Raw genomic sequence first — 27,659 nt, 5'->3', positions numbered from 1 at the left:
GCTCCTCTGAAGTCGCTCTGATAAGGATCACATGGCTGAGGTGGGAAGACGGTGTGTGTGTGTGTGTGTGTGTGTGTGTGTGTGTGTGTGTGTGTGTGTGTGTGTGTGTGTGTGTGTGTGTGTGTGTGTGTGTGTGTGTGTGTGTGTGTGTGCGTGTGTGTGTGCGTGTGTGCGTGCGTGCGTGTGTGCAGTCATGGGATGTTCCACTGACTCTAATCACACCACTATTAATGTGTTTTCTTCACAGGCTAAGGCTGTACGACGGCGGTCCATGGCCAAGTGGACTAAGAAAGGACTAATTTACAATTTATTATATAATATAATAATAAATTATTTATTTATTAAGATAAAGTTGCACACTTTATCGCGTGTGAATATATATATGAATACATACACACATATACCTGTACACAGGTGATAAAGTGTGCAACTTTATCTAAATAAATTGTATATATTATATATTGAAAAAATATCTGTTCTGCTTCTCTCACACACAATTCAATTCAAACATCTCCCCGATTCCCTTTGAAAAAAAAGAGGTGCTGTGGTGCAGTGATGCATGAAAAAAGCCACTTTTCCCAGTCCAATGCACTGAATGTGTTCGAGTAAATAATAGACAAGGACAGACCTTCATATACATAAGACAGCTGCAAAGAGGCATATGGAGCGATCAAATATTGAAAAGAACTTCATGGTCTGTTGGGACGATGATGATGATGATGATGCCTGTGTTTGCCTCGCACAGTCAATATGTAGACATAGCGTCAGACAAAGTGATCTTGTAGAAAACTAAATAATCAGGAATCTATAAATCAAAATTGCATTATTTGCTGCGAGCTATTGTTATGATTTTGCTTTTCTATAAAAATGAGGTAACATGACTTGAGCTGTAACATGGGCAGAAACACCCAGGTGCACTTTTCTGCTGACTTTGACGGCAAATTCAAGGCTTGGGAAAACAATGCTCCGACTAAATTTTTACAATACACAAGTCATCAGTTTAATTTCATCCGTTTAGTATAAGGACCATACTGAAGAATAAAGTTGAAATTACAACTTACAACTTTATTGTCAAAAGCTTAAATAGTTTGGCCCTTATTTTTTATTTTTAAGCTGACACACTTGTGTGTGTTTATGGTACGTTAAGCTAAGCTAAGCTAAGCTAACCACCTCCTGGATACGACTCAATACTTTGATTAACTTAGAGACACTGAACTTCTCATGCATAGAATTTCCTTTAAGTCAAAATAAACTGTCTCACACAAAAATAAAACATTTTTTTCTGTAACTTAAGAAGACATTTGGCCTTTAACGTTGCAACAATTTATTACACGTCGACATTTGTGTATACGTATATTTGACAATGAAAGTCAGATAATTAAAGGCTGACTTTTGAAACTACAATAGTCAAATGTTTATTTTTAACTCCTTCATAGAAAAAACAGTGGCCGTACAGAAACAAGTTCAGCAGATTGCAAACACATCATCACATTCGCAAATAAAACTTATAAATCACAGAATTTGAAATGTAGAAGACAGCAGAAATTGTAATAGAAGAGAAGCAGATGGTCAGTAAAATTTTAGTAAAAGTAAGTAACAGTAAAAAAAAATATTTTATCAATAACTTGTATCAATATAAATAGTAATAAAGATGATTCGTTGCTACTGAAAGACATTGTGTGCTTGTAATTTAAACTTTAAATGGTAAAAGTAAGATATTAAGATTTTATTGTACGTATACAACAATACAAACATCAAAACTTCATGTTGTTCATGACCGACAAATCATTCCCGTCATATGAGTCATGTTGCCTCCTGGCTGCTGCATATGGAAGCTGAGGGCAGAGGACTGACCCGCGTCTCTCAGCGTCTCCCAAAACCCGACTGTGACTCCGCCTGGTACCAACACAGGCTCCTGAAACTGGACAGTGACCTTGACCGGAGCTGTGATGACATCAACCCCTGATGACACAACAGAGCAGTGAGAATACTGGACAATTACAGCTGAAACAACTTTTCACGGTCATTGATGTTCATTATGTCGAGTCGACAAGAATATCTGTTTTCTCAGTAGCATCATCATCGTCGTCATTATCATCAACATCGACAACAACAAAAATCACCAAAAGTTACAGATTGCAGCTTTGTTTGTACTAATCAGTGTCAGTTTTATGTTCTTATGTGTCAAAGAAAAGTTTAATACGCTTCTCTGTGCTTCCACTAGTTCAGCCGCCCCCTAAAAAGACCATGCTATATATAAAGACAATGCTATATATGAACATAGGTTTAGGGTCAACACTGTCTCTGCCTCTAGCGCTCCAAACATTAGACAGTCACGGAGAAACAGGAGAGGAGTTATTCATAATAACCTTGTTAAAATAAACACTAGGACAGACAGAGCCAAAAACAAACAGAAAAATAAAGTTATATATATATATATATATATATATATATATATACATATATATATATATATACATATATGTAAATAAATTGTTTATTAAATATTTGTTCTCTCCGCTCCAAAACATTACTCATAAATGAATTAATAAACGAACATGATTTTAACTTGGCTTCAAGTTAACAATTACATATCTATGAATGAAGCAACGCCCCCCACCCACACCAATGTCCATACCCCCAGAGGGAATGGCAGAGGTGGAGGGGTAACAATATTTAACTGTACACTTTCTCTCACCTCGCGACCCACGGGTACTTCATTTGAGCACCTTACTCTAAGTCTGTTAGACTCAAGTATTAAACAAAATAACAGACTCCAGTTTATTATTGTATACCACCCACCCAACCCCTACTCTGAATTTGCAGTGGATTTGCAGATCTTTAATCTGATTTAGTTCTCTGTTCATATAAAATCATCATAGTAGGTGATTTTAATATTCATGTAGATGTAACCAATAATAGTCTAGGCTCATCTTTTAAAGTTTTGCTTGACTCAATGGTTTCAAGCAGCAGGTTAACAAACCAACACATCATCATAAACACACACTTGACCTTATCTTAACATACGGTATTGACATACATAACTTGGTAGTATTTAATAAGGAATCCTTTGATATCGGACCACTGTCTGATCTCATTTGAAGTTGTTATCACTAATGCTTCACGTTTTTTCACGTCCACAACCACAGTTCAGTTCTCTCTGTCTCAGTTCGTTTCGCGAATCGTGACTGACAGCGTGAACGAATCACAGCAGCACGGCAGACACAGTTATTCTTACTCGTCACTCCCTCCCCGCTCGGCATACGTTGGCTGGCGTCGGTTGCTGAAGATTCACGAGTGAGTGACGGCATCGGCGAACGACTTCACGAGTGATTCCCAGATTTCCACATTCCCAGTCAGTTAGTTCACTCAAATCATTCGTTCTTTCGAACGAATCACTCATGACCGACACAACACTACTTGCACTAGTGGGAGCGCGCATTTTTGAGATTGAGGGTTAAGCAAGGAATTGGAATTCACCCTTAATCACTTTATATCAACACTATAGACCGATCCGCTCCCTGAACTCAGGTGTACTGGTTATTCCTAAAATAAATAAAAGTAGAACAGGGGGTAGAACATTTAGCTACCAGGCTCTTCTCCTGTGGAACTAACTCCCGCTTTCAGTCAGAGTCTGATTCTGTCTCCGTCTTTAAGGTGAGACTGAAAACCCACCTCTTTAGCATAGCCTATAGTCAAAACTAGATCAGGTATGTCCTGATTAGAATAGTCTAACTTATATTTCTCAAACTTCACCACTTACCCGCCTTAACCACTTCCCCCCCATGACATGTAGCCCATAAAACCACATGTAGCACATCTCTAACTGACTTTTAATCTCTTACAGTTCTGCTGACACCAGTGAACGGGATGATGCCACGACGGAAACGAGGACTCTCAAGTCATCCCCAAGTCTCTGACCACAACAACATTCACTACAGGCTGCGACAAACCCAGTGATCCAGATGGATCCTGGCATTTAAAGACTTTTTACTTGTTATTCTTTGTAATTGTGTATTGTAGGTTTTGGGTAACATCTACTGCACGTCTGTCCGTCCAGGGAGTGGATCCCTCACCTGTGGTTCTCCCTAAGGTTTCTACCTTTTTTCCCTGGTAGTTTTTCCTTACCCTGGTCGAGGGTCTAAGGACAGAGGATGTTACCAACCCTGTGAAGCCCTGTGAGACAAACTATGTTTTGTAAACTGTGGGCTATACATATAAAATGTCATTAATTGATTGATTGATTGATTGAAAGTTGAACACGTTAATTGTTGCGATTAATACAGCCGAGATTAACGCGATAAAATAATTTATCGGTTAAAGCAAGTTTGTTTACTTCTGGTGGGCACTGACCTTTGACAAGCCTTGAAGCAGTCACTTGCCTTTGTTTGTAGCTGAAGATGGAGAGAGGTGAGGGATTGTTGGGAAGAAGGTTTCATTTTAAGAAGCTGATCGAAGGAACCATCGATAAAACAAAAGTTACCTGGGTGTCACAGCACAATTTATTGACAAAAACTGGACGTTGTGATCCTTTGCCTTGACTGTCAAAAAAAACAGATGCGGACTAATTGCTGAGACCTGGGCAGAGGAATTCCTCCACACCACCAATGCAAAAACAGGTTTTTAAATAAAAAGAAATAAATAAAAGAAAAAGAAAGAAACTACATTACAAAGTTGTTGTTTTTAAAAGAAGAAAGCAGACCCTCTGTCTAGAGATGATGGTCAGAGTTCAGAGGTCAGAGTGTCAAAGATTCTCCCTACTTTTCCTTCTACTCCCGTTTTCAGCGTTTTGCAGCCTTATGTATACACTAAATCTTTGTTACCTCCCACATCACGTGAGATTACATCAACTTTGTAAAACTTGTGTGGAGAGGTCACCAGGTTTCAAGATATAACTCTTTCTCCTCTCACATTCAAGACTTTCGAAGTTGTTTTTCAGCTAACAAGAAGAAAAATTATAGCTTTGACAGTTTTATCGATGGCACCAACATGTCTGTCCAGCAGAGGGATGATTATGTCTGCGGCTACAATAATGTTTTATCGTTTGAATGGAGATGTCAAGACAGAAGGAGGAAGAGTGACTTATAACCACACCGAGTTCAACCAGTTCAATATGCATCGACTTTCTAGATTTGACCCAATAATATGGAACACAAGCAGTAACACTTCGAGATTCTATCAACAATTTTTACCTCTGTGTTTTTCTATTTCAGCCAAGCAGACGGACAGCACCCAGAGACTCGGTGCAGTCTGGGAGCTGCAGCTGAAGAGCCTGAGTGGCAGAGAGAGGAGCCGATGGAGGGAGGAGTCAGAGAACGACCATGAAGACAAAGGGTTGGTCCTCCAGAAAACTCTCAGTTCGACCTGCTTCATGTCGTCTGGTGGTCGACCTGTCAGTGCAAGGACAACAGCATGAGTCAGCACAAGTGGAGAAGCTGCAACGACTGGGAGAGTCCAATCTCTAAGTAAACATGAAATAAAAAGTGCCACTGTGAGGAGAATCAAAGTTTAAGCACATCAGGGAACTACGGTGGCCTTCACAAACCAGAAAGGATGTTGTTCTTCTTAGTTTGCATCGTAAATTCTGATTACTAAATGTTCTATTCTGATTTCTAAATTAAAACAAAGACATGAGGTTATTATTATTATCATGAGGTTATATGGACACTTATTAAACGTATTTAATGTCTCTCAAAACCTAAAAACCTAAAATGGCTACTCTTTGGCTTTCGACCCAGTATGAGGAGCTGGTTTTATCTTTTTTTTTATAGCTTTATTAAATGACATATTTATTTGTGTTTTATAGTATCTACAGTGGTTTATTGTTTTATTTTATGTTTTACTGTTTGTTCTTAAGTCTATTAGGTGTTGTTTTTTTTGTTTTTTTTCGCTCTGATGTACAGCACTTTGTTAAGCTGTTGTTGTTGTTAGAAAAGTGCTCTATAAATAAAGTTGGATTGGATAAAATACACCCAAAACTGAACAAACTAAACTCTCTTAAAGACATTTTGTTCCAACTGGTTTTGATTTTGTCTTTATTTCCCTTTTCCTATTATCCCTATGTCCCATGTTTTTTGTTTGTACTTTTATTTTAATGCCATACAAAGACACTTTCCGGAATTATATTCAATTTCTTTACAATAAATGTTACACACTGGACCTTTTAAAATCATTACAAGCTGATATCAGCAGAAACACAGCTCACTCTCATGTCCAGTGTGCGTTAAGCCTCTGTCAACGCTGTAGAGCCTGTTTCTGGACAGCAGCGTCAGGACACTCTCCCACACCAGGCTTCCTGAACGAGAGGTGGCGGACAGACAGATGTCCACCTCCACGCCCGTGTCAGTCTGCCGGTACACCAGGACTCGCACCTGCAGCGTGAACGGACCTTTCTTCAGCTCGTCGACTGGCTGAAGGGTTTTCAGACTCTGACATACGCGAACCAGACCTGCAGAAGTGACACACAGTTTATTCATCACTTGTCACTGCCATTGTCAAGCCTTTTATTGACAATGACACAGATGAAACACTGAAAACAGGTTGAGAATTAATCGACTACACTGAACAGCAGGAAAAAAAAATTGGCATGTTTTGAGTGTTGAAACTCACATTTTCCTTCCTTGCCAAAATATTTGGCAAAATAATGCACCGTCTGGACATGGTTTAGCCGATTCAGGTCAACTCGGCTACACTATTCAATGACCAAGTTACATACTGTTGCGTGAGTGATCCTGTTGCACATATATGTTAGTTATGGAGGTCTACTTACATACATTAGCTTGTTTTTATGGTCAAAAACCTCCTAGTTGCTGTAAACGAGCCAAATCCTCTTTTCTGACGCTCTTCCTGAGCCGCGATATTTCAGACTCAACTCTCACACCCAGAAGACAGAGTCTTGTGATTGGCCAGTACTATTCAGAACACCAGCTCTCAGAAGCACAGCTCCCCCCTCTGGAACGGTGGATGCACTGCTCCTCATTATCAAAACATTGTTTTAACAGTGTTTAAAAATAGCTTCTTCACGACTCCCCGCCGCAGTCCCTTTTATGACTTTGACCCAGAGTCAGACCCAGAGTCAGAAGACACTGTCACTCGTGAAACACCTCCACAACGGACGTTATTCTTCTTTTGCGGTTCATTGTATGCAACCGGATGTGCCCGGACTAGTGCCCGGAGCAGGAGGATCTGCTGTTCCAGAGAACCGGTGTTTACGTAACCGGACCAGGTTTTTTCAGAGATCTCACTGAGCCTGAGATTACAATAAAACGCAGCGTTCTCAGCAGTGGCTGAACTGTTTGTATTGAACCTTCAGGGCTTCTTAAACAAGGTAATGACGCAGATACACACTAAAAAAGAGCATTAATTGGAACTTCCGGTCTAGGTCCGCTTTAATACTTCAGGCCAATTTCAACCTGGTATTAACATCTGTCCTTTTCCTCCCCTGACTCTGATCAGTATTACTGTTACCTGCAGGGTTCAGCCTAAAGTTGTCATCCGTGAACAGCATCAGCATCAGTCTGCCACACAGGAATTCGGGGAAACACAGCGGGATGTCTCTGAATTCAGAGTCTGGATAATCCCAACCATAACCTGCTGCTGTGCAGAACCTCCTTAGTGTGGCAGTCTCCAGCCTGATTATTAACACAAACACAGATTTTACTCCCAGAAGATGAAATACAATTCTCTCAAAATCTTTCACCGTCTGAACATCACATAATCACTTATGTGATCAATTTAAAACAAGACCATTAAAAGTGGTCATGTATGTTTTGGTTTCACAAGGCCATGTGTGTGGACATAAGTTTCTGTTTTCTTGTTCTGGTGAAGTGTTGGGTTATTTTTTTGTCTCAAAATATGATTTACTGTTCTACGTGTAAATTAAAGACATATTTTATATAGTATCAGAATCAGAATCTGCATTATTGGCCAATGTATGTGTGCACAGCTATTCTTCTCAGACACTGCATTAACTTCCATTCACTTGGACAGCCTAAACAAAGTGTTCTTGTACTTGCTGCATACTGAGGACCAGCATTTCCACTTTATAAATCAACACAATTACAAATATCTACTACATGAATGACATCTACAAAGAACTACTGGTTGCAGTACCATAAAATGTCTGCAGGTGAAGCCCCAGAGCAAAAAGGCCTGGAAAACTTTATTTATTTATTTATTTTGGTCCAAAAAAGTCATACTATATTATGTCGACCAAAATTTAAAAAAAATGTTGACCAAAAATGTTTGGTCCAAAATTTGCCAAAAACGTCATTCTATACTTTGTCGTCCAAAATTTGAAAAAAAAAATTGACCCTAAATTTTTGGTCCAAAATTTGACAAAAATGTCATACTATACAATGTCATCCTAAATTTGAATAATTTTTTTTTTTTGACAAATTGAGTATAGCATGTTATAGCAACCTAAGGAAGTGATTTCTATGAAAACAAAGTGAGGACCGGCCAAAATGTCCTCGCTCCGTAAAAATGACCTCACTTTGTTGGTTAAAACCCCTCATTGGTCCTCAGTATGGCGCAAATACAAGAACACACACACACAAACACATGCATTTATGCAGTAAAACAGTAATCAAACACAATGAGAATCAGTACAAACAAGACGCAGGTACAAAAAAGGGAACAACACAAGAGTGAATACACTTGAGGCCTCTTTAATCACAGACTCTTATTTTGAAGGTCAGTGTCTCCAAGTGTATAACGTTCATCTTCAAAGATTTGACAAATAACAGCTGTATGAAAACGGGATTGTGCTTGGAGTTGAGCAGTTTGGAGTGAATTTCCAGAGGTCAGACTAAAGAGCATACTTATAAAGAGTTTATGTGTGTGTCTAAAATAGGGCGGAAGTGTAAAAGCTAAAAGTGAATGATGCTCACTCACCTGCACCTGAGGACCGTGTACACAGCTTCACTCTTCTTCTTCTGTGGTGTTTTGTGCAAACACCCTGCTCTCCACGCCAGAGATCTGCCCAAGTATTTCAGGTAGAGATATAAGAGACTGGGGAGTCTGTCACTGGTGAGGACGTTTGTTTTCAACAACCTGTGGGAGCGGTAGATGTGAACGTAGACTAAATACACTGAGCAACAACACACGGCGAGCGACGCGACACCGGAACTCTGCGCGTTCCCCATTTTAAGTTAAAAAAGTAAATAACGTGGACCACAGCGTTTATAAGTGAAAGTCACAAAGTTAAGTTCTCCTCCCAGCGCCTCCATGATGTTTCTGCTGGTCAGTAGTTCCTGCTACGGCGAACGCACTGAGACAAACAACATCCCTTCGCCAGTTTAAAGACATGAAGTTCGGTTGCAGACCAAGTGAAATATTTTAAAAACTCTTTATTCTCTTGCAACAAAAGCACGAACAATGTATTGACAGACACTTACTACATGTTTAATTATAGTTTTCAAATAGAGACATTGGCCATTCCAAATACACTTACCAGTCTTTATTATGTACTGTCTGCTCCTTCCATAAAAAATATGTAATCTCAAATATCTAAAAATATCCAATTTGCCAACCGCTCATTGCATTTAATTATGTTGACATAATCATGACGACCTGCTGGAGTTTAAGTAGAGCATCAGATTAGAGCAGAAAGGTGATTTCAGTGACTTGAAATGTGGCTCAGTTGTTGGTGCCAGCAAAGGATTTCAGAATTTGCTGATCTTTTGGGATTTTCATGCATAACCATTACTAGTGTTTAACAAAAAAAGAGAAAATGCCAGAGCTCAGAGCATGATTAGACTGGTGAGATGATAGAAAGACAACAGTAACCACTCATGAACACAACACGTAAAACCTTGAAGCAGATGCGCTACAGCATCAAGTGAACATTGTTTTAATGCCACAGGCTAACCTTTAACCTTTTATTGTTGCTGACCCCATCCATCCCTTCATGACCCTTCACCATCTTCTGATGAATACTTTCAACAGGATAATGCACCATGTCACAAAAAGCTCAAATCACTTCAAAACGGGTTTCTTGAATACGACAATGAGTTCACTGTCACTTCTTTGAAATGGGTGATTCACATCATTCACGTGCAACTGTGTGATGCTATTATGTCAATATGAACCAAAAATAAATGAAGAAATTCTTCTAGCAGCTTGTTGAATCCTTGCCCAGAAGATTTAAGTCATTTAGGAAAGCAAAGTGTTACGAAAATGGTCCTAACAAGCTATACCTAATAAAGTGGCCGGTCAGTGTACAGCAGAACCTTAAGACAGAAAGAATAAAATAAAACAAAACGAAACAACATTCATCCAATAATTTTTCCAGTGGAGTTTCCTGAGATGATGACGATATTCTCTCTCTGACATTCTCCGTCACTTCACTTCATCCAAACAGAAGCAGCAGCACAATGCAGACCGAGTTGACTGCGATCAGCGGCACTGCAATGCAACGTAGACAGTATGGAATGAGAAAGTCACTCAGCTTTAAACAAACTGTCCAGTGTAAAGGACAACAGTGGACACCAACCTCTCATGACTGTCCTCACAGAGCGGACAAGGTTCATCATCTGAGCTTTGACGCCTGGTTCATCTCCAAAACCTCCAACACTTTGGTCAACTCCCCAGCCAACTGAGGATTCATAAGTCAAGCTTTATTATCAGATTTATTCATGCATCACATTCCATACACAGATAAACTCAAATGAAACATTTAAAGCGGACCTAGACCGGAAGTTCCAATTAACGCTGTTTTTTTAGTGTGTATCTGTGTCATTACCTTGTTTAATAAGCCCTGAAGGTTCTAAACAAACAGTTGCCACTGCTGAGAACGCTGTGTTGTATTGTAATCTCGGGCTCAGCGAGATCTCTGAAAAAACATTGAACCGCAGAAGAAGAATAACGTCCGTTGTGGAAGTGTTTCACGAGCGACAGTGTCTTCTGACTCTGGGTTCTGACTCTGGGTCAAAGTCATAAAAGGGACTGCGGCGGGGAGTCGTGAAGAAGCTATTTTTAAACATTGTTAAAACAATGTTTTGATAAGGAGGAGCAGTGCATCCACCGTTCCAGAGTGGGGAGATGCGCTTCTGAGAGCGGGTGTGCCGAATATGTCACTTCCGGGTACTGGCCAATCACAACACACTCTGTCATCTAGGGGTGAGATTTATGTCTGAAATATCGTGGCTCAGGAGAGCGTCAGAAATCGGCTCGTTTACAGCAACTAGGATGTTTTTGACCATAAAACAAGTTAATGTATGTAAGTAGACCTCCATAACTAACATATATGTGCAACAGGACCACTCTATGTGAGCTTTAACATTAACATGCGTAGATGAAAAGCAAAGACAGAAACAGTACCAAGCACACACACAAAAGTAAAATAAGAATACAATCAACAAGCAAATGCCTGAAAGAAATGTTGAGTTCACTTCAAGTGAATACCGTTGCAGCAAATCTTAGACGACTGTAGTGACTGAAAGCCCCTTCCATACTTCCACTCATTAAGTTTTGGTATCATTTATGAGACATGATGATCTGGCTGGGCTGTAACCACTGATCAACTACTGTGCTGTATGAAAAAGTACATTATATTAGTTTAAATCTGGAAATTGAGGTATTTACCACTTTTAAGCAAACACATCATCGTTCATTCCTAGACCAAGTACTGTTGTATTTGTGTGTTTTATATGTGATGATGGACTATCAATACTGACAGTATTTACTGTCTATACTATTTAATGTCTGATTGTTATACACTGACTAAGATGAAGTGATAATTGAACTGGTTTTGTTGTCCCCATTTCTTCCCTTTACTGTTGATTATGTATACTGTATTGTATTGTATTTGCGTTGAGTACTTTTAACTGTAAATAACATGCTGTTTTAGCTACAGTCTACACCAATTTCTGTTTCAATTGACTTTCTGTTAAAATCAATTAATGAAATTAATAAAGTCAAGATGATTCTAACAAATGGAAATCATTTATAAATACAGAAAACTAAGCGAATTTAAGCAACGTCAATCTCCTACGATACATCCGAGATGTTTACATTATGTCGGCTAACACGAAATGACACAACACTTTGGACTACAGCGACTTACTTTTACTGAGAAACCTCTCTTCGTGCAACACAGCGACAGCATTGACACACAGAACCGCTGCCTGAATGAGAGAGTACAACGTAAACGCCATGTCTTCTCTACAAGTGGCTAAATGGATGTGCTAAAAGAGCATGCTAGTTGTGGGATAGCTGACAGTTTAGTTATGACGTAGCCTATGGCAGCTACGGCAGCCGAGGAAGGACAACCCCGTGTCATTTAGTGATACGCAAATATGCAAATGCGGTCGGTCAGTGAAAATGTTCCGCTCAGGAGCAGTGGGCGGACTCTTTGGCTCCGTCAATAAAAACAGCAATAATGTTATGTACATTATTTCTTTTTAAAAAAAATTTTACTTTGTAATGTATAAATAACTTGTTAATTGTTTAACCCTTTTCTTAGCGGACCCATATGCTATAATTGCATAGGGCATGAGGACCCGCCACTTCTGTACACTTCCTAAAGAGGCAAGAACATAGCATTTTCTTTGATAACTATTTATTATATTTCATGTTCTAAAGTTTTTGCTATTTCTCTGATGGGTTTGTTTTGATTTTTCAGCCTAATGATGGCTTCTTCACTGACAGTGACAACTCCTATGATCTCATATTGAGAGTTAAGAGCAACAGATTCCAAATGCAAATGTCACTCCTGGAATCAACTCCAGAACTTTTACCTGCTTCATTGAAGATGAAATAATGAAGGAAGAGCCAACCCCTGTCCATGACATAGCTTTTCAGTCAATTGTCCCATTACTTTTGGTCTTCTAAAAAGTGGAAGGCACATATAGAAAGTGTTCTAATTCCAAAAAGAAGAAAATTGTGTCGATGTCCCAATATTTATGGACCTGACTGTAGCATTCTAATATCTGCAGGACGTCTGAGGACACAGTTTGTGTATAGTGCAGGACAGATTATTTTCTGTGTAGATGACGAGTGAAGACGGCATTTTCGTCACTGACTCGCCATCAGCTTTTATTTCAATTTTGCATAAGTTAAACTATGAGAAAACTGCAGATATTCACCTCTGCCATTGTATCACCTAATACTACATTGCGGTAAACCAGATGTTTTTAAGTGATTGAAGTTTGATCAAGCACGTTATTTAAAATATAAAGTATATATACAAACACATACAAATCTTAGGTTGGGTAGGAAAAGTTGATTTTCTTCTTTTCATTCTTTTACTTCTCGAAAAAAAATGTGTCTTCAAATTGCAGTAATAGACTAATGCAGCATAGGAAATCTAAATACTGAGGAACTTATTTACACTAAAACAGCAAAATGCCCCTTTCACCACTATTAAAAAAATTAAGTCAGCTGCCATTTAAAACAATAAATAAACAAAATAATTTGAATGGTTATAAATCATAGACAAATGAAAACAAAATGAAAGTGTGATTACTTGTATACACAGCATATTATATTTTCAGTGATACATATTCTTCACAGTTGTACTCAACACACACAAGAGACTCATAATTCATGAGAATAAAAATCTTTATTAGTGTTTTATGAAGTCTGCATAATATGCCACACGCCTGAGAAGCTTATGGTCAGAAAAAAAAAAAAAGAACTGCTCTATCAACACCGCCCTCTACTGGTAAAACAACTGCAACATCTACTGTACTGACTGCTTTGCAAAAAGATTACTGTTAATACACACATACTGTACTACTGTTATGTATATGTACGTCATCTGGTCCACGTCAGTTTTTGTAATGTCATTTTTTTTTCACATTCATATGTTGTAGGTCAAAGATAAAAACAATGTAACACTGGACCCTAACACATGGTTCAGTTCCCCAAATCCAAACACCACTAGGTGCACCTCAAGTACAATCACTAGTGCCATAAGGTAAACACATTTACATCAAAAAGAGGGGAAGAGGTTAGGACAAGTTAAACTCGCAACAGCCACGTAATGACAAAAATGGCAGAGTTAAGTCTTGTTGTACATACTGTATTTTGTAGACGGAACAAATACAATACACACATTAATACAGAATGTCACCTGGGCAGGCACATTCACTCTTTTCTCATGGAAGAAACTCTACTCTCCTCCCATGTTTGTGTAACATTTTAAAAGCCAATTAATTACATCTGGTTGACCTTAACCTGCTTGACAGAGCACCAAAGTCTACAAGAGGTCATGCGTGTTTTAAAAAAACAAGTAGTCATGAAGAAATGAGTGACTGAATGGCCATTACAAAGTTTTAACATGCCTCTGGAATCATTGAAACCATATCAGGAAGTCCATTTTGGGTTACAGGCAAATATTGTATATTTTGTGTACTAACAGCACCGTATTTCTTTGCTGAAATAAATGAACAAAAAAACAACACAAAACGGATACAAACAGGCTACACGTCATGTGGGGCAGTGATTTTCTCTCTTTTTTTACCAAGACAAAGAGCTGATATTGGAAAGGAGTTCAAATTGAACAATTTGGGTAAAAATGAAGGAATGATCCACGCCCTTCCTGTCACTTTTAAAAACAACTGTGGTCTTGAGAATGTTACTTCAATAAAAAGTGAACGACAGAAAAATTTAAGTATACCTATATATAAAAATACATGAGAATACAAAAAAGTAGCAAAACAATGGGGATATAGGCTAAAAACAGAATGAATTTATTGATACCTTCAATTTCTCCTGGTGAGACATTTAAAGCTTCACCTTGGAGAATCCCAGGACTCCCGGTGTCATTTAAGAATGAAAAGAAAAAGAAAAAGCTTTTACATAATGGCTGATATTCTCTGGTCCCTGCCCAGTGTTCCCTGCAAAGCCTGGCCAACATCTCTTTAGCTTCCAAACCAGGCTGTTGAGTGGGGATGGGAGTCAAATAAACCGCACAGAGTGCCTTGTAATTTATAAAGAAATATTCTACAGCCAGACTTAGTTTGCAGTTTAGGGGTTTCTGATTTTGTTTGTTTGAACTAACATTCCCATTTGTCCATTACATGCATGTCTTATAAAGACACACATTGAGAGTTACAAAAAGGACAAAAGTCGATGCAATCGAATTTCAATAAACACATTGTGGCGTTTTCCCTCAGAGGAGAACAGCCACCAAGGCATCGTTTCTTCACCAAGCCTCCTCCCCCTTCACAAAATGATGGGGCCAAGTTTCCCAGAGAAAACATAAACTAAGGTTGAGAACAATGGTTGGGGTTGGGCTGGAACAGAAATCATTTTAGCGTTCGAGCTCCTGTTACTCATAGAAGCAATCTTCAATACTGAGGAACTATTCACAGATATTTTTGGTATTTCCCCTACTTCCTGGACTAAAAACCAATATACATTTCATTTGTACCACAAATAGATCTAATATTAAGGATTTGGGGGAAAGCAATTTTAACAAGGTGCATGACATAGATGGTAACAAAGTGCCAATTTCTTTTTTTTAAACTGAAAAGTCTGTATGTGTATGTGTGCGACAGTGTAGTTGCATTTGTTCTTGTGTGTGTGTGTGTGTGTGTGTGTGTGTGTGTGTGTGTGTGTGTGTGTGTGTGTGCATGTATAGGGTTCAAAGAGGGGTGTGGAACTGGGCCACAAATACTATGAAGTATGTTGGGTTTCCTTTTTTTTCATGAGAGGACTCACAAGTTTAAAATTGAATGATCTTTGTAATGGGCTGAGTTTTTTGGGGGTATTTCCTTAGCCGTTTAGGACATACTGGAGCAACGTGCAGACGGGGAACCCATCTGGGTTAGAACCTTGTCCAGCCACTGCAGGGGGCCGTTCAAATGCAGCTCTATCCAACAAGGAGTGCTTGTGACAGTCTGCCGCCTGCAAAACAAAAGGCATACAATTTAATGTCATTTCTACAGTACAGTTTTGATATTTACACATATTTACAGAGTTCCTACACATTTTCCATTTCAGAATTCGATACTTCTCCAGACTTCTCTAAGGATTTTTCAGTCAATATTAAATCTGAATACCAATTTTTAGATGCTTATTATGTAAATAAATTGTTTTAAAGCAGACCAAGAGTGGTCCTGTTGCACATATATGTTAGTTATGGAGGTCTACTTACATACATTAACTTGTATGGTCAAAAACCTCCTAGTTGCTGTAAACGAGCCGATAGAAATCCGTCTTTTCTGACGCTGTCCTGAGCCGCGATATTTCAGACATAAATCTCACCCAGAAGATTAGTGTGTTGTGATTGGCCAGACAGCATAGAGCCTTCCCAACTGTCTTGTGATTGGCCAATACCCGGAAGTGACATAATCAACACACCCACACTCAGAAGCGCAGCTCCCCCCTCTGGAACGGTGGACACACTGCTCCTCATTATCATTGTTTTAACAGTGTTTAAAAATAGTTGTCACGACTCCCCTCCGCAGTCCCTTTTATGACTTTGACCCAGAGTCAGAAGACACTGTTGCTCCTGAAACACCTCCACAACGGACGTTGGTGGTTTTTTCAGAGATCTCGCTGAGCCCGAGATTACAATAAAACACAGCGTTCTCAGCAGTGGCTGAACTGTTTGTTTCAAAACTTCAGGGCTTCTTAAACAAGGTAAGGACGCAGATACACACTAAAAAACAGCGTTAATTGGAACTTCCGGTCTATGGCTGCTTTAAAAAGATTATTTTGACTGAAATTGTGATTGTGCTACAATTGCGGGACTGGTCATTCTTGCATAATTATTCTCATTTCAATAACATGTTTATTATATTTGATATATGCGCACATATGATAGGTAATAACAATACTACGTCACCGATTTGCATGTGGCTTTGTATTGCTTAGAATAGCAGTAATATTTTTTTTAATGTGCTTCCCTCCCTCAGTTTTTCACTCACGTTTCGGGTCATTTGACTCTGTGATGATGGGGAACATTCTAAGAGGGAAAACAGATTTTTTTTTTACAACCGAGTGAAAAACTGAATATGAAATATGAAAATATTACTGCTATTCTAGCAAGACAAAGCCACAAGCAAATCGATGAAGTATCCCTTTAATCTAAAATTCATTAAAAAAAATGTTTTCACACATTTTGGCATTAAGAAATATAGCGCCTCCTGCTAATTGAAAATTGCAGCAGGTCGTATTGCGATTTTGATAAAATTACGATTAATTGTTCAGCCTAGTTCAACCCTAGTTCTAAGCGAGCTGAGCAGATACTAAAATATGACATCAACAGACTGCCGGCCACCGATTGATCACAAAGAGTCTGTCAATCACCCACATTGACCAAGGTAAGCCAGAGCTATGACACTGTGTAACTGAAGACTGAATGGGTTTTAATAATTTAAATGGGTTTTAATAATTTGATATCTAAGAAATCTCAAATGGCACAGATGGTGCCAAACTGTGCCAAACGAGAGAACGCCAAGACATCTCTTTACTAAAACTATTGCAAGTGACAGCAGCTTATGTTGTCAATGTTATCATGTCTAGAAGAAACCTAAGAAACCACAATGTTACAACTCATGAACTCAAGTCCACAGTTGAAGATCATAAGACCAGGCCCACACTGGATACATGAGCAGTGCGACGGCTCTTGCTTTTCATATGAGCATGTTATCAGACTAGAGCAACGCAAGGCTTTCCTTGCTGCTCTCTTCAAGAACATAGCTCTTGCAAATGTACACTTACAATGCTTACAATGTTTAAAATAGACAATGACATCTGACTACAGTTTCAATGTCAACATCCATCAAATGCAACACGTACTGTTTATAATTTAAAGTAAAAGTCGTTGTTTCTCGTCCCTGACATACAATTTTTAATAAGGCTTTCGTGGTGAGATATTCCACACCACTTTCATCAACAGGTCCACAGCAGCACACAACAAATGCACTCACTGTGAGAAAACAATGGTGCTTCAGACACAGCTGTCGCATGCATCCAGTGCGACAGAACAATGCATTATCAAGCTTGTCACGCATTATTCAGAATCAATTTCTAAAGTTTCACACCAATTCACCACGTCTGAAGGTAATACAAACTTTTCCGATACTGATTAAAACAAATCAGCTGAGCTCAAACCAGAACAGACAGAGGTAAAATATTTCATGTTGGAGTTAAAACCATAGCGTGGAGGCTTTGCTCACCTGTACTCGGCTCCCCAGCCTTTAACAAAGCTCATACGGATGGTGCACATCCTGGTGAGTTGGTAAACTGCCTCAAAGCCCTGGTTGACTGACTGAGCCAGTAAAGCTGCAAATTCCTGGTTGTTGAAGATTTTTAGATTACAACCTGAAACAGTATAAAAGAAAGAGGGCAGCAGTTAATGTGGGTCCACTCTCAGCTCATGGGTGGCATTTGTCTGTCATTATGTGTCTGTGTCCCTGATGATTTCGTGTTGTAGATGCCATGTCGGTCTGAGCATGTGAATCAGCATCAGAATCAGTAAATGGGAACATGGAGCTCTGTTGAACGAATGTGGTTTTGCTGAACAGTTATTCAATTTTATTTCCGATGGTCAAAATAAAGCTTTGCAGTGCTAAAGATGACTGTAATGCACTTGAGAATGATTCTAGGTCATCACCGAACAAGCATCAGTGGGAACTGCGTCTTCAAGGTTCGTGGTGAATCTTGCTTTTTACAACTTTGGACAGTGCTGAATATTTTTATTTGTTCAACTGAATAATTGACTGAAAAGGGTACAACACTGTCGTTGAGCTCCACAGTGATGTTTTGTCTTCCTGCAAATTGTTTGATTTCTAGCACAGGGAATGGTGTTAATTGCTTTTTAGCAGACCAACTATACCTGCTTTTATTTTTAGTGTGAAAGAGGTTATATATTCATTCATTCATTAATTAACACTTCACAGCAACAGTGAGCTTATTTCTACATTCCCTACTCAAGTGACATCTTTGTCATCATACCTGGGGGGATTTTACACACTGTTGCTGGATGCCAGCCATACCGCTGGTTGCAGTTTGGACTCTGGACAAAGATGGCGCTATCACTCAGGCACTCAGCAAATACCTCCCCTCCAATGTAGTAGAGTCTAACTCCTCTTCCTGTAAACACAGACAGCATATGTTCAATCATCTGGTACAATTAACACAAGACCTGACTTTAAAGCTAAGGGAAGTGTGCCATACCTATGTGTCTCCGGGTCATCTCCACTGTGGCGTTCCTGTTGACATTAGATAGCAGTCCCAGGCAGAAACGCTCTGAGTTTGATGGATCTGTGAATCCATCCACTGTCAGTGAAGGCTGAGAGGCATGGAACGTCTCCCCTACACGCTGGTTCAGCTCATAGTACGCTATAGAGCACCAGAAAGCCGGCTCCGAGTATGTCACCGGCTGCAAGTCTATGGCAGAGGTTGATGTTACTTCATTTCTCTTCACAAATGTTAATAGAGAGACAAGGGTTCTATGTATATATAGAAATAATTAACCAGTATGTATGGATTAAATATGCAGTATTTCTGTAATGCTTTTGTGTCGATATTGTTCCAAATGGGAAGGATTAGCATCTTACCCATGCTGTGATTGACAGGAGACAGAGTGCTGGGGGACAGCTCAGCTGGAGAACCTGACAAAGAAAACGGCAACTCATTGACTTAAAGAGTTTTAGCCACATGAGACCACAACATGGGCAGCAGTTTCTCACATCCAGTAACAAAGTAGAGACTACTGCTATTATACAAATGTGCAAGGTTCAGCAGCATGTTTGTTAAAACTATTTTGTAATTGTAGTGTAGTGTAAATGTAGTCATGAAACTTTAATCCTGAACTACTCAGTTATGTACAATTTGGTAGGGTAGGTGAGGTAGGCAGATATGTGAACACAGGTCAAATCTATTCATTCTAAATTCCAGATATTTTTATTTAACACTCAATGTCAAGGTTGAGGACTGGGTTCATTTTAGACAATTGTCAAATAATGTGTTGTTGATTGTCCATCGGAAATTGTTTCTGAATACATGCTGGAAAAGAAAATGCATGTAACTTTACCCTAGTTTTGGAGGACAGGAACACAAAGACAGAGAGGGGAAACTCAAAGAGGTGCTAGTCTAAGGTACCTGTATCCATACTTTGGTTCATCTGTTGATCACTGGCCTCCCCATCCTCACTGATGTAGCCTGGAGGAGGTGTCTCTGTTCAAATGAAGCAGGGATGGGGGAAAAAAGGTATTTGGTAATGTTTCTGGTCATATTTTCAGTTATTAATTGGTTTACTGAAGTAGCAAAACTATTACTTATATAGGACAAGACATGAAGCAACCTGAGGTTTTCATCATGAGGAAAACATTACCTTTGTCTATATAAAATGTGATACCACATAAACATTATTTAAATACCGTTAATGGTGTTTCTCCACTTTTATTGCGAAATGAGTACACTATAACAGTCACTTCAATCTAATGCAGAGACAAACGTACCTGGTATATAGTTGTTTGGAGGTTCAATTCCTGCCGGAAAGTTTGTGTTCTCAGGTATGGAATGAGTGTAGTCATCCAGAGGTGGCAGCTCTGGTAAGATTTCCGAGTGTCTTGGCACAAGAACTGGAGGCAGCACTGAAGTGTTGAGGAAAGCAGAAGAGGGGAGATCTCTTGTCAGTCATATGTTTTTCCAAACCTCGACATCAGTGTTTTTTGATAGTTTTGATGCAAAAAAGGACCAAGTGTTTGGAAGCACATTCTGCTGATATGTGAAGGTCTATGCAACTGCAATAAGCCAATGATAATACAGAAATGATCATCCCTGAACCACAGTTTGGATATTGCACTTTTTGCAGTCTATAATATGGCTATATTTATTACTTTGCACTACATTATCAAAATGGACTGATGGTTTGATGCAATTATTCATACCGTGTCTCAAAAACTCTGTATATAGTCCTAAGGCTGAGGCTATAGTTAACTACATAGGTAAACTACTCCACATAAAGATGTCCATGTACAGTGCCTTGAGATAATGTATGTTATGATTTGGCACTATACAAATAAAATCGATCTGAACACTTGTCACTTTAATAAATAAATATTCTGAAAGGGGAGCATGACAATATGTTATTTTAAGACTATATAAGATAAGGTGATTAAAATGTTCACTGAATAAAAACCCAACTTTACCTGGGGTCTCCACCCTCTGGTAGTGGTAGGGATTGATGCAGACCTCGTCCTTCTTGAGGTTGAAGGCATACTCACATGCCTCAATGGCACGGAGCTCATGATGGCTATGAAGGTCTGGCCACCGCCACAAGCGGCAATAGATAACATGGGGAAGCCCCTTCCTGTGGGAGACCTGTAAGCGACCATCCAGCGATCTGATTGAACAGAGAACATAAGATGGCAGTGAGATAGATAGAAGATAGAAGAAGGTGGAGTAGGAGTGGGCACAGAATATTATGTGCTCAATGTCCATCGCCTCCAACAATATAAAAAAAACGCTTCCACATGAAAGTTGTATGCAACAGTACACAGCAGTTAGTAAGATAGTCACCTGGTTTGGTCAGGGTAGCTGTATAGGCCTGATGTATCCCACTGTTCTATCGTATTTGGTGTACTCAGTCCCCATATTTCAGAGCAATTGCTGCACACAGAGAAGAACAACAAAACAGAAAACAAATGAAAAACATGGGACATGGATCATTCAGAATATCAATATGGGCAATGTATACATTTAAAGGCCTCTTTTATTGGATAAACATGACATGTACTTATTTTGCACCTATGTGCATGGAAATGGGATCTGATAACGCAGTGAATGACACAAAGGCATTTTTCAGCAGTGCGCCATTGTATCAAACACCGACTCACTTTTCGCGTTGATTATTTATGTCACAACTTATCACTAAAGACAATGGCACAAGAGAGGGGGGAAATAACAGAGGACACAACCTTGAAATAAAAGTACATTTTCAAAACAGTCTCAAGAAATCGGCCAAAAATAATGTAAAAATGTGGACAATGAAAAAAAAGTGTGAGTAGTTTCTGAAAAACAAGACTATCACATTGTTCATAAAAGGACAAGAAACACAACAATTGTTTGTGAGACATAACAGTTTATAAATAATACAACTGTCTATTTTAACTATAAGAAACAAGACATTTAGAGCTCCCAGATTAACAGCAGGCAACTGACAAACAATCACAATCAAAAGGCATCGATGTAAACATGGCTAATTGAAATGCCACAAATAGCATTGTCTTGTGGTAACCCACCATCTCTAATGTAGCTTTACTCATTAGTTCTAATAAGTAAGAATAATCAAAAATATGACATTGACATCAGGTTAGTCGATGCATTTCGACAAATGTGTGGCCTAGAAAACCTCTAAGGAGATAACCAGTGTTATCTATAGACATACAAACATCTGACACGGTACATGATGGCACATAAGCGAGAAATTACAGTGTTAACACAGTGTTCCCACTGAACATGAGTCTGGGTCATCAAGGCTGGCTGGTTGATAAAGGCAACATCGTTATTCATCATTCTACAGTCTCTCTCCCTATGACAATGATAGAAACTGAAAGTAATGAACACTTTAACTTCTATTATTTTATAAAACCAATGAAATCCCCAAATAATGATTCTCTGAGTTTAACAAAATTCTTCAAATTTAGTAACAAATACAAATACAGCACACGTCTAACAGAGTAGCTTTTTCTCTGACCTACACTAATATGTGATAAAGCATTGGGAAGTTTACCTGGGGATGGTGACACACTTGGTGTTGCAGTTCTGTGTTGTTATAGCTTTCTCCAACTCATCCAGCTGGCCAGTCCTCTTTAACTTCTTCACCAAGCTCTTCACAGCCTTCTCGCACCATTTCTCCTCCTGCCCATTCTGCTCTCCACTACCTGCTCCACCCTGACCGCTGGATGACTTCTTCCAGCCCAGCAGCCTCTTCACCACGGGAGGGGTGAATGGCAAGATGGAGGACATCTTAGCTGGCCAAGCTGAGAGTCTCCAGAGGTACTCGCACACAACGACAGAGGGGACCTGGAGCTACAGTTTGGACCCTTGCTCGGACGGGCCCCCCTCTAGAGCCCAGTGAGTCAAACACAGTGGAAGCCAGTGCTAGCAAAGTGTACCAAAACGAGAGGAAAACCTGAGGAAAAAGTGACAGAGTACATCATTACAAATAAAACATGTGCCTTTATACATTACAGATCTCCTAGTCCCACATTATGCTCCTAAGTAACTCCAGTCAGTTAACCTTTCTCATTTTAAACCAAAGGTGATAAAGCTTTCTCTGTTGCTCAAAGCCTGTTGTTTTTATGTGCTGTACAGGTAAACATGACTTGAGTTGACATCAATTTCAGACAAGCCCGTCGAGCATAAACGTTCAAAGTTACTCAAATCACATGTCTTCCTCATTCTGATGCTCTGTTTGAACTTCAGCAGCTATTCTTGAACGACTCTACGTGCAAGTGCATTGAGTTGCTGTCGTGCGATTGGCTGGGTAGATATTTGCATAAACAAGCAGCTGAACAGGTGTGCCTAATAAAGTGGCCGGAGAGTGTATTTGACAGTTTTTTTATGAAAAAGATTGAAAGGTTAAAATCAAACAGGATTATTGGAAAATAGTGTCTTAATCCACCATATAGTTTATATGTCACATACACTCATAACACCATCTACGCTTAATAACTTGCAAACTGGTCAAGTTAAATCACCCGGTGTGTGTACATCACACCGCTATGAAAACATCGAGCAGCACAGGGAACGCTTTCAAATGAATGTGAAGACACTATTTTGATTCTGTGACAGAATGCTAACACCAAATGGTTCAGAAAGGCCGGGCAGCTAGCTACCTGGTGGGGGGGCCTGCTGGACTCAAATCACAACAATAAGTTCACTAGCGTTAGCTTGTACAGTGCTAACAAGCAACATGCTAACACGGTCTTCGTTAATCATGGAAAGCTAAACAGTTAACAGGACAGTTAACTGAACTAAGGAGATCAGAGTAAATTAACCAAGAAGTCCTGCTATTGCTCGGTCAGCTGCCGTTAGCCTCACAAGCTAGCTGCCAGCTTGTTATAAAAAATCCTTTTGTTGTGATTCACGAAAAAAACCCTCCTGTGCGCAACAGTGGAGAGGCGCTACTTCACTGCAATAACCTCAGTTTAGAGTACATTTAATCCAACCACACAGCAATGTCACTTTGGTGGCGATATAAAACGCTAAATATTTTTTCATTTCAACGCAGCTGTTGCATGTTTGAGACTTTTTCTTAAAATACAGGTACGAGGAGGAGTTAGCATCTTGAACGAACTCTTCCAAACTGGACTATGGCTCCCGCTGGCTAACACCAACAGCTACCGTACATCTTTCACACACATTATCATCAGTATGTTTTAAAGTCGAGAGAGCAGCCAAAGCACTTCAATAGTTACCCCCAGATTGAAGTCCAAAGCTCCACTGTTTGGAAGAAAATGCGCACGCAGTCCTTGAATCGCCCTGTAGGTAGAAATACACGCCTGAACTGTGTTACACTGCTACTAATGTTGACAAGGCTTGTCTCTCAACTTGCTACCAGCGCTTCTGAAGCTAGTTCGCTAGGTTAGGTTTGGTTGACCGGAACAACACAACAAAAGTGATAGCTACCTTCTGGAGTTTAAACCCGCCCATTCAGAACCTGATTGGAGGATCGGGATAATTTCTAGATGTTAGATAACAATATGGCAATAAAACCCGTAATTAGATCATGTAAGGAAGAACATTTGAGACAAAAACTGTAGATTAAGTACTTTCTGGCATGAGGAGGTCACCATAGTCATTGTTGTGCTCTGCAGTCTCGCCATTAAGTGCCACTAATAATTGCGGTATAGGCTTCCTACAAAATAATATAAATACAGCACAACACTAAATATTGTTTATATACATAAGTGTATATATTTTGGGGTGATAATGGATTAGCGGTAGAATGAGTTGTCTTTCAAATAAAATGTTGAGGGTTTGATTTACAGTTCCATTAATCTATAGGCCAATAGAGTGTCCCTGGCCAAGACAACTATTCAACTATTATAACACACAAGGATCAGTGGTTAATTTTTTTCTGTTAGTTTGTACATGTGAGATAATAAACAGAAGTCCCTGATTTACGAGACACTGATTTTCAACCATCTTCTAATACAGAACTACTCACCGATCACGCCATTATAATCATGATTAAAATATACAGTGTATTTATTGACTTGTTTACTGTGTTGGTTCAGTGTGGTCAGTGTACATTTGAGTGTATAGTGACTGATACAAGGTACATTTAATTAATTTTATTTCTTATTGTTATTTGCAGAGATGATCTTGCCCCTTGTTCGGTTGCCAGGTTTACTCCCGTGTGTTCCTCTTCCTCTGATCCGTTTGTCCCCCTCCTTGTTGAGGTTTGACAGTTTCTTCATCAGATCTACACCAGAGACATACGTTTGCTTTTGTCAGAGCTTTCTCAAATTACAGACATGTGTTTGACCAATAGGAGGCGCCAGATAGCCGTTTCAGCTGTCCTTCCTTTAATTTGATGCTTGGATTTACCTGTTAACTCCAGGTGACTCTGACTGCAGTTGTTTAAGAGAGACACATATTTCCGAATCCCAGTGTCATCGACTCCTGAAGAGAAGCCATAATTTTATTAGTACAGGCAACCTAAAGGTATAGTTCAAGTTTTTTTTTTTTAAATGTGGTTGTATGAGACTTAGGTGGACATGCTCTCGAGTTGACCCATCCAGAACCCAGACACTCCTACTGTCCTACTGATAATATGGCTGTCACCAGGGACAGAAAGGAAAAACACACACTTAACAGGAGGCTCAGCAAATAAATTCTACACCTGCTTAAGTCAACAATATCTTAAGATCATGCTTAATTCACTGTCAGACAGGCGTTTGACTGGGAACAGTTTGGAAATCATTTACTCTCTCACACAAAAGTCCAGAGTGAAAATCTGTAAGGACATAAGTGTTGTGAATTCACTGCTGCTTCCATCAGTAATCTACTGTTATGGCCCTGGCCTAGGGAAACCAGGGAAAGCCAAAATCAAAAGTTTGTTCAAAAAGTGTAGAAGTTTTATTAAACCCAGAGAGGATAAATGCCAAAATAACAAACCAAAATGATCTAATCTTACCTGCAAAAAAAGGGAAAACAAAATAATAAAAATGATTGTAAGTAAAATGAAACAAAAATGCCCTCACTCTCCTACTGCTACCATAAATTTAAAAATTAACAATTTCTCTTAAACAATATTACAATTGTTATTTATCTTTAATAAACAAGAAGAACTCAAACGCAAAGGATAAAAAAATACACACACTACAGCAATCTTCTACTTAATTTCAACAACACCGGTTTTGTTTGGAAAGGTGATGAGGACGGAGGTGCAGGTTATAGAGAGAGTTTGTGATCATGGTGAGCCACTCTTCTTACCTGGCTGCTGTGATTGACAGACCAGAGACACAAACACACCACACTCACACAGACACTCTTAAAGGAGGAGAGAAACTCAAACTAAAAGTACCAAACAGACTGATGGTCAGAACATCTACACTGTGGTATCTTATGACTTTGGGGTTTGAAATTCCTTTATTTGGATTGAATGAAGTGACACAAGCTTAGGCCAGCAACTCCTCCGTCACTACAAGATCAAACTGATGATTTTCTCTGTGGACTTTGGTGACTATGGTGCAGATGAATGAGTGGTTTACAAAGTTTATTTAGTTATCTAACAGTGAGAGAAAGAGGCATTATATAAACATTATTCTGAAGATATCTTACAGCTCAGGACAGTAAATAATATGAAGCATCTGGCTGATAATTGATCATTATATTAGATAGAGAGATGTATAAATACTTTATTGAAACCCCTATGGGAAATTCACATTGTCCATCAGCTCTTGATTGTACATTAATATAATATTATATATAATTGCTAGATCCATTATATGCTGATGTCATGGTCAAGGTCAAATGTGTTTATAAAGCACATTTAACAACACTGCTTTTCAGGTTTAAATTAAGTTAAAGGAAGCAGTAAAGTACAATTAGAACAGTCAGCAAATAAAATGAGTAAAAACAACAGGAACAATAAGATTTGCACCCATTAAAATAAGAATAAATAAATGAAATAAAGGGCCAGTTCAGCTGGTATTAAAAACCAAAGCAATAGTGGCAGCTCAAATATAGTTCAACTGTTTCAGGCCTGCCACAGAAAAGGCTCTGTCCCCCTAGAATATTGATGGATGGATGGATGGATGGATGGATGGATGGATGGATGGATGGATGGATGGATGGATGGATGGATGGATGGAGTAGACAGACTTACGGCAGACCCGCAGCAGCACGTAGTATTGTCTCTGTGTCAGCACGCTGCTGGCAAGAGCGTCACTGTGCTGCTTCTCCTCTAAGTTCATCAGTGCTCCACTGCTGTCCATCAGCTCCACACACTCTACAGTACATATATATATAAAAAGATAGACAGATGAATATAAAGAGAAATACCACAGCAGAGACTAGAACTTAACTCTGCTGCACTAAAAAGTTCACCTTTATAGTCCAGACCGCATCTCTCCTTTAAGCGGTGAATGAAGTTTATCAGCCGACAGTTGAGATTGTACATTTCCATCCTGCCATCTGTCAAGACATTTAAAAGCACGGTCCACTTACATACATGGTCGTTA

The 27,659-nt window shown here is 39.2% G+C and overlaps 3 protein-coding genes across 4 annotated transcripts; all 3 read right to left on the bottom strand.

Annotated features, from left to right (window-relative positions):
- Positions 1-1,664: 1,664 nt before the first annotated feature.
- On the bottom strand, positions 1,665-9,198 carry LOC310924755 (uncharacterized protein). Its single transcript, XM_083886579.1, has 5 exons — positions 8,896-9,198; positions 7,468-7,631; positions 6,206-6,448; positions 5,193-5,390; positions 1,665-1,962 (listed from the first exon to the last, which is right to left on the bottom strand). The coding sequence occupies exons 1-5, from the start codon at positions 9,144-9,146 to the stop codon at positions 1,772-1,774; spliced, it is 1,047 nt and encodes a 348-aa protein (XP_083742705.1). The 5' UTR covers positions 9,147-9,198; the 3' UTR covers positions 1,665-1,771.
- A 195-nt stretch (positions 9,199-9,393) lies between these two features.
- On the bottom strand, positions 9,394-12,215 carry LOC310924348 (immediate early response 3-interacting protein 1-like). The gene is made up of 3 exons (XM_083886058.1): positions 12,068-12,215; positions 10,496-10,597; positions 9,394-10,407 (listed from the first exon to the last, which is right to left on the bottom strand). Exons 1-3 carry the CDS (start codon positions 12,156-12,158, stop codon positions 10,352-10,354), a joined length of 249 nt encoding a protein of 82 aa, XP_083742184.1. The 5' UTR covers positions 12,159-12,215; the 3' UTR covers positions 9,394-10,351.
- A 2,976-nt stretch (positions 12,216-15,191) lies between these two features.
- LOC310924439 (mothers against decapentaplegic homolog 2) lies at positions 15,192-22,932 on the bottom strand (the record flags this gene model as incomplete). Of its 2 annotated transcripts, XM_083886175.1 has the most annotated exons (10): positions 15,192-15,855; positions 18,135-18,279; positions 18,913-19,050; positions 19,135-19,347; positions 19,518-19,571; positions 20,062-20,136; positions 20,421-20,555; positions 21,114-21,307; positions 21,484-21,573; positions 22,697-22,932. In XM_083886175.1, 10 exons carry the CDS (start codon positions 22,930-22,932, stop codon positions 15,732-15,734), a joined length of 1,404 nt encoding a protein of 467 aa, XP_083742301.1. In that variant the 3' UTR covers positions 15,192-15,731. The 2 variants fall into 2 exon arrangements, with proteins under 2 accessions (XP_083742301.1, XP_083742302.1); XM_083886176.1 differs by lacking the exon at positions 21,484-21,573.
- Positions 22,933-27,659: the final 4,727 nt, after the last annotated feature.

This window comes from Microchirus variegatus (assembly GCF_963457635.1).
Source record: "Microchirus variegatus genome assembly, chromosome: 3".
Lineage (NCBI taxonomy): Eukaryota > Metazoa > Chordata > Actinopteri > Pleuronectiformes > Soleidae > Microchirus > Microchirus variegatus.
The sequence above is the reverse complement of the archived record's forward strand: the minus strand, read 5'-3'. Positions and strand labels throughout refer to the sequence as shown.